This window comes from Arvicanthis niloticus, chromosome 1 (genome assembly GCF_011762505.2).
Source record: "Arvicanthis niloticus isolate mArvNil1 chromosome 1, mArvNil1.pat.X, whole genome shotgun sequence".
NCBI lineage: Eukaryota > Metazoa > Chordata > Mammalia > Rodentia > Muridae > Arvicanthis > Arvicanthis niloticus.
In genome coordinates, this window is record NC_047658.1 from 4,978,999 (window position 1) to 4,991,864 (window position 12,866).

Sequence of the window (12,866 nt, forward strand, 5' to 3'; positions counted from 1 at the left end):
GAGATTTGATGCCTTCTTCTGGTGTGTCTGAATACAGCGACAGTGTACTCACATACATAAAATAAAATAAATCTTTAAAAAAAATAATAAGATATAAATACTACACTATAATTTTAAGCATTCAGGCAGCCATGTTTTAAAATAGCTCAATAGTAGAGTGCGCCCAGCACGTACAATGCCCTGGGTTCTATCCCAAATACCCCTTCCACAAATCCTAAGTTTTACAACTTTTGGAGGTTCAGGCATGAGGGCATACACTTATAATCTCAATGGAGAGATGGAGTCTGAAATACCAGGAGTTCAAGGCCACACTCAGCTGTCTAACAAAGTGGAGTCTAGCCTTGGGTACATGAGATCCTGTCTTTAAAAACAAAAATATCAGGCCAAAAAAAAAGGGAATAGAAATTAAGCTAGCGTCCCAATAAAGGAAAATAAAGAATATATGATTAATGTTTGCAATGGAATATTTGGCTTGAAAAAAAAAATCAGATCAGGTATGTAGCACAGGTCTGTGACCCCAGCAGTGTGTCTGTCACCCCAGCATTTTGTCACCCTAGCAGTGAGATAGCTGACAGAAACTGAATTCCAATTCATACTGAGGTATGTAAAGAAATCCTGTCACAAAAATCAATTGGAACGATGGAAGGAAGGACTGAGTGATGACTTGGTGGCTAAAGTGCTTGCCTTGGGAGTATAAGAACCTGAGTCTGAATCCCCGGAACCAGTGTAAAGCTACACAGTGGTGTAGTGAATATTTGTGATCCCAGCACCTCCATGGGGCATTGGGAGGTGGAGACTGAAGACTCTCAGGCCAGGTAAGGTGGTGTAGAGAGAGACCCTGTCTCAGGGTAGAAACCGAGAAGCAAAGCCTGAGCTCCTCCTCTGATAGCCATAGATGCCGTGGCACCCACAAACCTGCACTCACACACACACATACACAGATGCCGTGGCACGCACAAACCTGCACTCACACACATACATACACAGATGCCGTGGCACCCACACTCACACACATACACAGATGCTGTCACACTCACAAACTCGCACTCACATGCATACATACACAGAAGAGGAAGAGGAGGAAAAGGAAGGAAGGAAGGAAGGAAGGAAGGAAGGAAGGAAGGAAGGAAGGAGTCTAGGACATGGCTCACGGGCAAAAAGCATTTGCTATGCAGACCTAAAGGCCCAAGCCAGACTGCCATCTCCTAAGTGAAAAGGCCAGGCTCAACCAGTCGGGCCTGTAATCCCAGCATTGGGGCCTAGGGGGTGGGAGCAGGCAGATGCCAGACTGGCCACAACAGGATGCTTCCAGTTCAGAGAGGAGACCTTGTCTCAAGGGTTTACAGTGGAGAGTCATAGACGAAGACAACCCACACACCTGTACACATAAGTGCACATTTATTACATACCACACATGAAAAATGGTTAAAATAATCAATTTTATGTTATATGACCACAATAAAAGCATATAAAATCAACATTTTATCCCTTATATTCAAAATATCACTTCAATATGTAGTTGTTGAGTTGTTTAAATTGTTGAAAGGTTTTACCATAGAGGTGTTTGACCTTTGTTGTGTTCCAAATCTCAGTCTGAACCCACCACATTTCAATTGCTTAGTGGTCATGGTGCCTACCATACTACAAAGAATTGGTCTTCAAACCTGTCTGTCAAGATTTTATCACATTTGCCAAGCACCTGGTCTCCAGGCCACACTGCAAACATCTCTACAGACACACCTGTGGCTTCTGTGACCCTCCCAAATCTACAGTCAAACCTGCCACAGCACCCAGGCCAATGTCAGGATCTCCAACTGCACATCTTTGGGTAGGGCACTATTGATTCTTGATCTCCGCTTTCCTTTGCATAAATTTTCATCTCATTTGCATGTCAACCCAAATCATCTCAGATGGTCATCTCGAAGTCAGGGAGGCGCTGGGCTGGATAGGCTCTCCCTGAATGGCCTTCCTTCTGCTTTCCCTGGGGCTCTTTGTTCTTTTCAACACAAGAGTGTCCTTTGTCGCTCTTCTCCTCTTCCTCTTCATCTTTTTCCTCCTCCACCTTCTGTTCCTCCTCCTCCTCTTCTTCCTCCTCCTCTTCCAGGATGGTGACCAGCTCCTCACGCAGGGTCCCCATCTCCAGTCCCAGGTCACACAGTTGTCCCAACAGCTGGACATCCACTCGGCGCAGGTTCCCCTGCAGGAATAAAGGACCACAATGGAGATACCACACAGGGAGCAAGAAAGCTTGCCAGAGCTTCACGGGGACAGGTTTCAGCTCAAGTCCTGCCCTGCCTGGCCAGGGCCCTTCCTGATTCCGGGGCTCTTTTCTACCCGTATCTCTTAGTCTCTGTCTCCACATCTCTGGCTCTGTTTTCTCACCCTTGCCTTTGGTCTCTCCCAGTCCCCATTCCATCTGAGGTCCTGTCTGTTCCTGCTCTCGGTCTCTGATTTCTACCTCTGTTCTCTGGGACTGACTCCAATCCTGTCTCTCATGCTCTGCACCTTTTTATTTATTTATTTATTTTTATTTTCACACGTGATCTCAATTTACAGCCCGGGCTGAACTTAAGCTCGCAGTTCTCCTGCCTCAGGCTCCTGGGCTCCACATTACATAATGAGCCCCAGGCCTGCCTGATCCCTGACTGTGTCTGCCTTTATAAATATCCACGCATAGTCTTCCCTCTCTTATCTCTCTAAGGCCCCTTTACTCACCAACTCCTCCCAGATCCACAGCAGCAGCTCCCCGGCACCCCCAAGTTCTGCCCCTGAAGACATAAGGGCCTGACCAGGGTTCCCCTCTGGTGGGGGTATCCTTAGGACCTTGGGGAGTGGACCCAATCCACTGGGCTCCAGTCCCGCCTGCTTCAGCTGCACCCACAGCTCCATAGTCCAAACCATGGACTGAAGAGCAGGAAGTAGCAAGGTCCAAGTGACCCAGTCCCCTGGGAAGCTGTGGGATGCAGGGAAGGCAGGGAGGGGCTGACAGAGACATCCCAAAGTCCATTCTTCACTGTGAATCAGCTGGCCACATTTTTCTTTCTTTTTTTTTTTTTTTTTTCCTGGAGTCTAACCTCCATGATCTCATAGGGTCCAAAGATAACCCTGAGCAGAGGTCCAGCTTTACCCTGTTGCCTCTCTGGCTGACACCCTCCCACCCCTCCGCACACCTCCACCCCCGCTTAGGGTACATGGTTCTTGGTGCTCAATACCTGAAGGGGCTGAGCTGTCTTCCTTCCTAGGTCCTCCCTGTTGCCAGTCTTCCTCAGCCTCTTTAGCTGAATGACTTTGGTCAGCCCCCAACTTGGTCCTTGTCTGTCCCCTGCTGTGCCTGAAGAACCTCCATATGGAGGCTACAGGCTACCATACAGAAGCTAGTTCTGCTGGCCACGGACTTGCCACAATTGTATCCTTGTAGAGTGTGGTAGAACTGGGAAGTTCTCAGGTCTTCCTAGGTATGCCGGTGTCTCAGGGCCTAGGCTTAGACCTCAACTACCCTCCCCACCCTGAGCCCAGACTCCAATTCTGCAAGTCTCACATCTTGACATCAGTGTGGTCAGCAAAGAACTCCCACTTTGGACCAACCCCACTTGGATCCATTTCCTGTCGATATGGAAACAAGTCACCATAATCTGTGTAGCTTAAAACAATGAAAGGGGGTTGCATAGATCCATCAGAGGGTAAAGGTGCTTGCCCCCAAGACTAATAATCTGAGTTCAACCAGGACCAACAGGATTAAAGAAGAGAACTTAATCTTGCAAGTGTTCTCTCTCTCTCTCTCTCTCTCTCTCTCTCTCTCTCTCTCTCTCTCTCTCTCACACACACACACACACACACACACACACACACACACACACATTTGAGTCCCTAGCACTGAAAGAAAAAAGATAATTCTCTTGCTATTCTGAAGCATAAATTAGATACACTAGACTTGGCTGCTTCTAGAAACTCTAGGAAAGAATCCACAGTCTACTCTTCTGAGCTTCTGGAAGCTTTCCTTGTGTCACTCCAGTCTTTTGCACCAGGCATCCTGACTCCTGTTGACACCACTGGTCGGCCATCCTTCTGCTAAGACCTCCTGATTCATCACCCAGCCACCTATGATAAATCATATCCCCATCTCAAGATCCTCAAACTGGCCAGCCAGTATTGTCATACGACTTTAATCCAGCCCTGAGGAGGCAGAGGCAGGTGGATCTCTGAGTTCAAGACCAGCCTGGTCTACAGAATGAATTTCAGGACAGCCCAGGCTACACAGAAATGCCCTGTCTTGAACCCCTCCTGCAAAAAAGGGAGCCTTAAACTGGGCCTTGAGGACCATGTCTATGATCCCAGCCCTTAGGAGGCTGAAGCAGGAGGATTACAAGCTCCAAGCCTGTCTGAACTATAAAGCAGTACACTGTTAAGAAAGGGGCGGGGCACTCAGAGGAGAGGAGAAGGTAGAGTCTTTTTAAAGTAATAGTTAGAATGTGGTGGCTTGAAGGAAAATGTCCCCCATAGGCTCAGACAGTTGAGTGGTCGGTGGTGGGTTGGGGAGGTTTATGGGGAACCTTGGTGGAGGGAGAACCTCACTGGAGGTGAGCTTAGAGAGTTTCAGGCTTAACCATTTCCATTTACTTTCTCTGCCCCTGCTTCATCTGAAGATGTAAGCTCTCAGCTTCTTGTTCCTGATGCCATCCCTGCTGTCTGCTACCGTATGTCCCCACTATGATGAACTCTTGGCCCCCGGGAACTGCAAGCCAAAATTATCTTCTTTCTGTAAGTTGCTTTGAGTCACCACATTTTATCACAGCAACAGAAAAGTAACACACTACATACAGTCTCTAAGGATACAGGACAAGGCCATCTGTGGCTGGGGGCTGTTCAGTCTACAACACCACACCTCCATACCCGCTGCTCCCTGCTCCTCCGTGTCCATGAGTGGCACCCTTTGGTTTCTCAGGCTTTTGTCGCTAGCAGGCCTCACCTCGGCCGCCCACCCCTCACTCATCACTCGCCTGTATTATGCCATAGCCTCTTTGCTGGTCTCAAGGTCTTTGCAACATGTAAATCAGATTTTGAAACTCCTCTCTTCCTCTGTGACTAGACTGAAACCTGCTGCACAGGCAGCCAGCCCCACTGCCCAACTCTGGTCATGGCTCCACCTCTCTGCAAGCTGGTAACTATCTCAAGCCTTTTGTACTGGCTGTTACCTCTGCCTGAGCAGCTTTACTCCAAGCCTTCGGGCAGGTGTCTCTCTCCTGTCACTCACTGCAGTTAAGTGCACCTGCTCTACAGACCTTCACCGCTATGTTCCGCCACACCCTAATATATTGCCCGTTTTTTAACCTACTTTTTATCAAACACTAGCTTTAATTCTGTATTAATTTCTTACGTATTGTCTTTCTGCCAAGAATGACGACTACCTAAGAAAAGGGCTGTCAGTGTGACCCAGTACCCACTGTGAGAGCTCAGTAAACACTGAATGAATGGATGAATGAATGAGAGAATCCACCAAGACTTCACAGTGAGGGCTCAGCACGTGCTCAGTTGATAAAGAGCGTGTCTAGCAGCAAGGGGCCCTAGGTTTAGTCCCCAGCACCTCATAAACATCTGACCACAGCAAACATGTGCCTGAACTCATATACATAAAATACATACACACATTAATAATAAATGAAGTTTTCAATTGAAAAAAGTTCAAGGCAAGTATAACATATATGAGCGACCCCATGTAAAAGTAATAACTCTCTTAATAAGTCTAGACGTCAACTCCAAACTAAAGACAGTCTCCTATACTCAAGTCTAACCTGGCCACTACCTCGTCTCTGAGGAGGGAAGCCTCCGTGGCAGTTAAGAACACTGACAACTCTTTCAGAAGACCTGGGTTCAATCCCCAGCACACACACATGGGGGCTGGCAACTCCAATTCCAGGGATCCAATGTTCTCTTCTGGTCTCCAAGGAATTGAACGCACGTGGTGCAGAACTACATATACACAAACACACACATACAAAATAAAAAGTTTAAACCTAATAATAGAGCCAGCAAAATAGTTCCGTGGGTAAAGGTGCTTGCTGTGCAAGCCAGGGGACCTGAGTTCGCATCCTGGGCCCAGATTCTGCTCATCTCTACACCTGCGCCGCGGTATGCACGCGTGTATACAAACAATAATAATAAACAAAAAATATTAATCAGCTGAACTGATTCTGCTTTAAAGAGATACCGGGCAGAAACTGAAAAATCAATGAACGCAAGAGAATTGCGAACGCACTCAGGAAAAGTACAATCCAAACAGGAAAGACCGCCTCCTCGCTTTTAGAGCATATGAGGATTCTGTTTTAAAGAAAGACGCTCTAAATTCAATTGGACAAAAGCGTGTGCGCGTGCGTGTGCGTGTGCGCGTGCGCGTGCGCGTGCGCGTGTGCGTGTGTGTGTGTGTGTGTGTGTGTGTATATACACCCGCGCGTCTTTAAAAGGCGGGCTAAAACAAACGGAGGGGCGTGGCCACAAGCGAGGTCCATACTGTCCAAACCACGTGTTAGGTGGTAAAGTCCCGCCTCTTCTGTTTACGTTACCTGGCAAGATGGCGGCGCCCAGAGCGGTAGGTGACCGCGGAGCCCGGAGCCCGGAGCCCCGGAACTATAGTTCACTTTGCAGCTCGGCTCTAGAAACCTTTTTCAGCCTCCTGGGAAACAAAAGCCTGCGGGAACAGCGTCTCCTGTCTGACCTTGTCCGGGAGACGCCGTCTGGGGCTGCCCAGGGCCACACAGGGTCTCGGGTCGCTTGATGGAGAAACCAATGGGATGAGGGTGGACTAGCTAATCAGAGGAGTAGGACAGCTCTTCCTGGGAGAAGGGAAGGGACAAGAGTTTTGGGGGATGTAGAGCTAAGGATGCTTTTGCGCGAAATTCCTGGTGAATTTAAGGATCTTGTAATCCCAATGTTTGGGAGGTGGAGGAGGCCAGGCAGGGCAACATAAAATCCCGTCTGTAAATAAATAACTAAACCTAAATAGAAAAAAAAAAAAATCAAAGAACAGGGTGTGAGAATCAAGAGCCAAGAAATTAATTTGGCGGTCCGAGGAAGAACCAGTGGGAAATTCATAGAACTTGGTTACACTAGAGGTTGTATTTAGTAGTAGAGTTTTGTTTTGTTTTGTGTTGTTTTGTTTTTTGGTTTTTCGAGACAGGGTTTCTCTGTGTAGCCCTGGCTGTCCTGGAACTCACTCTGTAGACCAGGCTGGCCTCAAACTCAGAAATCCGCCTGCCTCTGCTTCCCAAGTGCTGGGATTAGAGGCGTGCGCCACCACTGCCCAGCAGTAGAGTATTTTTTTGATACTCATTGCTTTGGGTTCCATCTCCAGCACTACCTGGAAAGGTAAAGATTACGTGGATGGGATGGATGACAAAGAAATTAGCCATTCGGCAAAACCCTAGGGAGAACTGGGTAAAATTTGGGCTGGGGAAGTGGTTCATTATTAAAGGACATGGCCTTGAGGCATGAAAACCAGGGTTGGTAAAGACGGGCATAGCAGCTCACCTGCAATCCCAGCACTCTGACTGGCTAGACTGCCGGAAGTGGGGTGCTACAGGAACAATCGAGAGACCCTGCCTCGATATACAAAGTAAAGGGCAATTGAGGAAGTGGCCTCCACACATTCGTGCAAGAACATCCATACATTAATATGCACACACATGAATGCACACTATGCACGAATCCCCATCCAGCCCCCAGAGTGAACTGGTGAGAAATTAAGGTATAATGGGGGTTTGAGGAAAACAGTAAGGATTTGGTGGCAAATTAGAAGAGCTTGAGAAAACCAAGACTGGCTGCGTAAAGAAATGTTTTGAATCCCAAAGGTTAAGGGTTGGGGGAGTGGGCATGCTGGGATTGACCATGGTGCCTTGTGACTATTAAACAGAGACTCTAGTCCTGAACTACACCCTCAAATTAGGGTGGGGGTGTTACCAGAAGGATTTTACAAGGCTCAGGAAGCACAGGCTGAGATTAAAGGTCATGATGTAAGAGTTAGGGGTGGAATCCAGCTCCAGGCTCAACCTCAATCCTTTCCCTCTCCCCTTCTCCAGTTCCTGCACCTGGGCGCCCGAGAATTGAATGGGCGAGCCAGGGTCATCCATAGCATGAGTGAGTTGGGGACCCCAGACAGCAGTCGGGAGAAGAAAAGGACACTGTTGCAGTTCCTCTCAGAGCACTTCCAGGACATGCAGGCTCTGCGAGAGTACTTGCTCCAGAAACAGATCTCTAGAGTCAACTGGCAGAATCGGTGAGAACCTGTGGCTGACAAGACCCCAGGGAGACCTGCTGGCCAGACCTCCCAGCCAGAGCCCCAGCTCCTGATCTGGTCAGTCCCAGGCCAGGCTGTGGTTCCCACTGCCAGCATTACAAGTTCACATCTTTATCGCTGGCCCATCCTTCTCTAAGACTCATTATATAGACACTTCCACCACCAGCTGTGCTTGGGGGTCAAGCTGCCTTCTCAGACGTTCTTGGCTACAACTCACATCTCTCATGTCTCCCATTTAAAAGAAATCTTACTCTCAAGCTGTCCCCAGCCAAAGAGTAGGTGTCAGTGACCACCCAGTTGAATGGTGAATCTTAAGGTGTTTTCTTTGGCTTCTCTCTGCCTTCACATCTAGTCTGTCAGTTCCCAGGGTCCCCTCACTTCACTGTGTGGTCTGCTCTGATACCTTTTATTTTAAGGTTAGAGTCTTAGCCACTGTGGTGAGAAGACACCATGGCCAAGGCAGCTTTTAAAAGAAATCATGTAAATGGTGGCTTGCCTACCATTTCAGAAGGTCAGTCCATGACCATCATGGTGGGAGCATGGCCACAAGCTGGCATGGTACTAGAGCAGTAGCTGAGATCCACACACATTGCAAGCTTAGAGAGGAGAGTGTGAGACTGGGCCAAGCATGGTCCTTTGAAATCTTGAAGCTCAACCCCAGTGACACACTTCCTCCAACAAGGCCACACCTGTTAATCCTTTCCAAACAGTTCTACCAAGTGGGGAGCCAAGCACTCAAAGATGGGAGCCTCTCTGACTCCTGCCAGTGCACTCAGTTATGACGTCAGCTGGGAATCAACGTGGATTTGCTGCAAGAGCCCCCTTACTGCTGAGTGGAGCCAGCTCTAGCCTCATCGTTGTTTTGTTTTTGAGAGAGGCTGTCACATAGCTTGGGCCGGCTGGCCTCAAGCTTCTTACCCTCCTATGTGCGCCACACCTGGCCAAGAAGTGACTTTTAACATCCACTCTAAATGAGTTTCCACAGTCAGGCTGCCCCTTATTTATCCTCATCTCAGAACTGGTTCTCTGCGGTTTGCTCCTGATACTTCCTGTTTTGTACTTGAACAGAGGTGGAGACAGTTGTTGGCTTTGGTCTCCACTATGATCGCAGTACATGGCACTTAATGGCACAATGACTGGCAGCAAGGCTAATCTTTGTTTGCTTGGTGCCCTTCGGTCTGGCCCTCGACAAAACTGTACACGGCGAGAGGTCCCAGGTTTCACCTCTGCTCTCATTTTCTCTGCAGACCCTTCACTAAGATCCAGGAGAAATACGGCCCGTATGTCACAGGCGCTCTCTTCATCCTGAAGCAGGGAGGCGCAGTAAAGTACGGTAGCCATGGGGACAGGGTGTGGGAGTGGGGTAGAGCACCTCTGCTGTCTAATGGCTGTGTGCTGGGGGCCTTGCTCCTAGACTTCAGCTTATCCTTTAGAAGGAGCTAGCTGGTACCCAGAGTTGAGGAGGTAAAGACAGGACAATCCCTGAGGCTCTCTTGCTAGCCAGTCAGCCTAGCCAGACTGGTAAGCTCTGGGTTCAGTGAGCAATCCTCTTTCAAATCACAGTGGAAAAACAGCTGATGGAGATGCCCAACCGACCACTGGCTTACCTGCATGCACTTGGACACATGCACAAAGGCATGCAAATACATATGCACAACACATTTTCAATTAACAGCCACCCTTTTAATCCCAGTGCATGGGGGCAGAGGCAGCTGGCTCCCTGTGAGTTCTAGGCCAGCCATGGCTACATCTTAAAACTTCCTTTAAAAAAATAATTAAAAATTATATACAGCCAGACATGGTGTCACATGCTTTTAATCTCAGGAAGCAGAGGCAGTTGGATCTCTGTGAGTTCGAGGCCAGCCTGGTCTACAAAGCGAGTTCCAGGACAGCCAGGGCTACACAGAGAAACCCTGTCTCGAAAAAGCAAAAAGAAGTGTTTTTCTGCTGGGAGGTGGTGTGTGCCTGTAATCTCAGGACTGGGAAGCAGCAGTAGGTGCATCAGTATGTCTCCTAGCTGAACATGGTGGCGTCTGTGAGCCTGGCTGCTTTGGAGGCTGAAGCAGAATTATAAATTCTGAGCCTACATAACAAGATCCAAGACCCTGTCACAAAAGAGAAAGTCTTTATGCACCTTCTCCTTCCTTTCTTATTACATATACATATAAACATGCATTCAGTGTACGGGGGTGTCCTTCTGCCACTGTGTGGAGGTCAGAGGACCACTTGAAGGAGACTGTTCTCTCCATCCGCTATTGGGGCCTTGAGGTTCACTGGCTGTCAGTCTTGCCACCAGGCAGCTTCACCCACTAAGCCATCTGTCAGCCCCCTGGTTATTTTCTTCTTTCTGAGAAAATACAAAGTTTCTGTAGGCCTTATCTCCTATTCCTACCTGGTTTGAGCACCTGTGCCAACATCCTTGGGATGAGATGTGTCTGAAAACTCCTGTCAGTATTCATGAACCCCTGCATGTGCCTTCCACTAGTGTGTGTTGGGCCGGCCAGTGTTGGGACGGTCTTACTCTGAAGCCCAAGCTGGGCCTGAATTACCAATGCTCCTGCCTCAGCTTCCCAAACATTGGGCTTTGTTGAGCAATATCTGGGGCTTCTGGTATTCTGTGTGGAGTATGAAGAATGCTATCTTACCACTATTGCCAGATGGCCACCCATGGGAAGCGGGCAGTGACCTCCTCATTCTAGGTTTCAGGACAAGGAGTGGATCCGGCAAAATGACCGTGGCCATTTTCTTGCTGAGTTCCGTCAGTTCCAGAAGGTGCCTGTAGAGGCCGTGGATGCCAGTGGCTGTGCCATCAACTACCAGGGCCTGAGTAGCCTCTGTGAGTGGGCCAGAATGGGTGGCTTTCCCTTTGAGGTCGGGCTCCAGAAAGACTCATGGTGCCACCTACCTTCTTACTCACCAGTGCCTCTGAAGGAGCTGCGGTCCCTGTCCCTGCAGCGCTGCCCCAACTTGGACGACTGGTGCCTTGGCCGCCTCTACCTACTGGCTGGCTCACTGCAGGAGCTCTCGCTGGCTGGGTGCCCCAGAATCTCAGAACGGGGCCTTGCCTGCCTCCACCACCTCCAGTAAGATCTCTGCTCAGGCTGGCACAGGGAAGAGTTGGGAGGAGATCCTTGGTGTTTCCAGCCATTTGCCTGTACCCTGATCTAGTACCCGGGATACGTGAGCACAGCTGAGCATTCTGTCTTGAGAAGGACTCAGTGACTCCTGGCTTTGCTTCCTTTATAAATGGATGTTAGTTACATTGTCGCGGGAGAGTAGATGTCAAAGAACCATATTTATAGTTAGCAGTGAATTGCTCCTACTTAGCTAGCTACAGAGTTTCACCGGAGAGCCAGGGGAGTGGCTCAGTGGCATACCAGTTACCTAGGATCCCCCAGTGAAGGCTGGGAACTCGACAGAGCTACGGTGTTGGCTTAGAATGTACCAGTAAGGGGTTAGGGGTGTGGGTCAACAGTAGAATATACTAATTCCTGGGTTCCTTCCTTAGCCAGTGCACATGCAGACAGACACACAGAATAAAAAAAAAAACTACCAGTTGTAATTACTGTCGGAACCCACCCTTCACATACACACAAATGCCACTCACGTCTTTCTTTCTTGCCCCTTCAGGAACCTCCGCAGGCTGGACATCTCAGACCTCCCTGCCGTGTCCCACCCACGTCTCACTCAGATCCTGGTGGAAGAGATGTTGCCTCATTGTGAGGTCCTTGGAGCTGACTGGGCTCCGAGTCTGAAGCCGGGGCCAGACAAGCAGCCTCTGGACACATCTAGTCCCCTCTCTTCCTAGCCTGTGGCCCCACTCTTGAAGGGTCTTTGTGGAGTATCTGAAGTCTTCTCACAGTCTAGCTGCTGGTGTAATTCATTCAGCACATAGGAGCACAGGCAGGTAAGAAGACTGGGTCAGGACTGACTCAGTGCTGCCTGGTCAGATAGCCCTCCATGCACAACTGCATGAGCTCCATAGTTCCCCATTACCCCTGTTTGTCAAGGAGACTTCCCCCAGACTCTCCTCATATGTGTTGACAGGGACTGTGGCTGACATGAAACACTGCTGGCCCTTTACAGCGATAGTTCTTCCCTGTGCCTACACTGACTAAAGACCAGCGGCACCCCAAGCCTCATGGCATTACCTACTGACTTACTGACTTGCACCTTCAAATGTGGGGGTCTGAGTGTGTCTGCCCATACCACCCCCAAATGGAGATGAGTGAGTGAGTGAGTGGAGAAAATTCATTCATCTAGCACACCAGACTTTGACAGTAGAGGGCGCTGGAGAGAATCCAAAGTGCTGAGAACTGCAGGGACTTAAAGTGTACAATGTAGCAGGGTATCCAGGTGCTACAGAGCTCAGTTCCCCTAGCACCCAGATTGCTGGATGGCCAGCAGCTTCCCCTGGCACCATGTTACCAGTGGTCGTGTCATGACTCAATACACTGCAGAAATGTGTGATTCTTTCTATTAAACGTTTGCTCTTCACATTACTCTGTGGCTTTTCCTCCCAACTGGATCCAGATGGCACCAAATGCAAAGTTCTGGGGATAAAGATTCAAGATGGATT

At 49.0% G+C, this 12,866-nt stretch overlaps 2 protein-coding genes across 2 annotated transcripts; one reads left to right on the forward strand and one right to left on the reverse strand.

Moving 5' to 3' along the window:
- Positions 1-1,397: 1,397 nt before the first annotated feature.
- On the reverse strand, positions 1,398-2,936 carry Erich4 (glutamate rich 4). Its single transcript, XM_034489124.2, has 2 exons — positions 2,716-2,936; positions 1,398-2,197 (listed from the first exon to the last, which is right to left on the reverse strand). Exons 1-2 carry the CDS (start codon positions 2,899-2,901, stop codon positions 1,907-1,909), a joined length of 477 nt encoding a protein of 158 aa, XP_034345015.1. The 5' UTR covers positions 2,902-2,936; the 3' UTR covers positions 1,398-1,906.
- A 3,435-nt stretch (positions 2,937-6,371) lies between these two features.
- On the forward strand, positions 6,372-12,789 carry Dmac2 (distal membrane arm assembly component 2). The gene is made up of 6 exons (XM_034499451.1): positions 6,372-6,583; positions 8,070-8,266; positions 9,535-9,615; positions 10,987-11,123; positions 11,208-11,370; positions 11,918-12,789. The coding sequence occupies exons 1-6, from the start codon at positions 6,566-6,568 to the stop codon at positions 12,093-12,095; spliced, it is 774 nt and encodes a 257-aa protein (XP_034355342.1). The 5' UTR covers positions 6,372-6,565; the 3' UTR covers positions 12,096-12,789.
- The last annotated feature ends 77 nt before the right edge of the window (positions 12,790-12,866 follow it).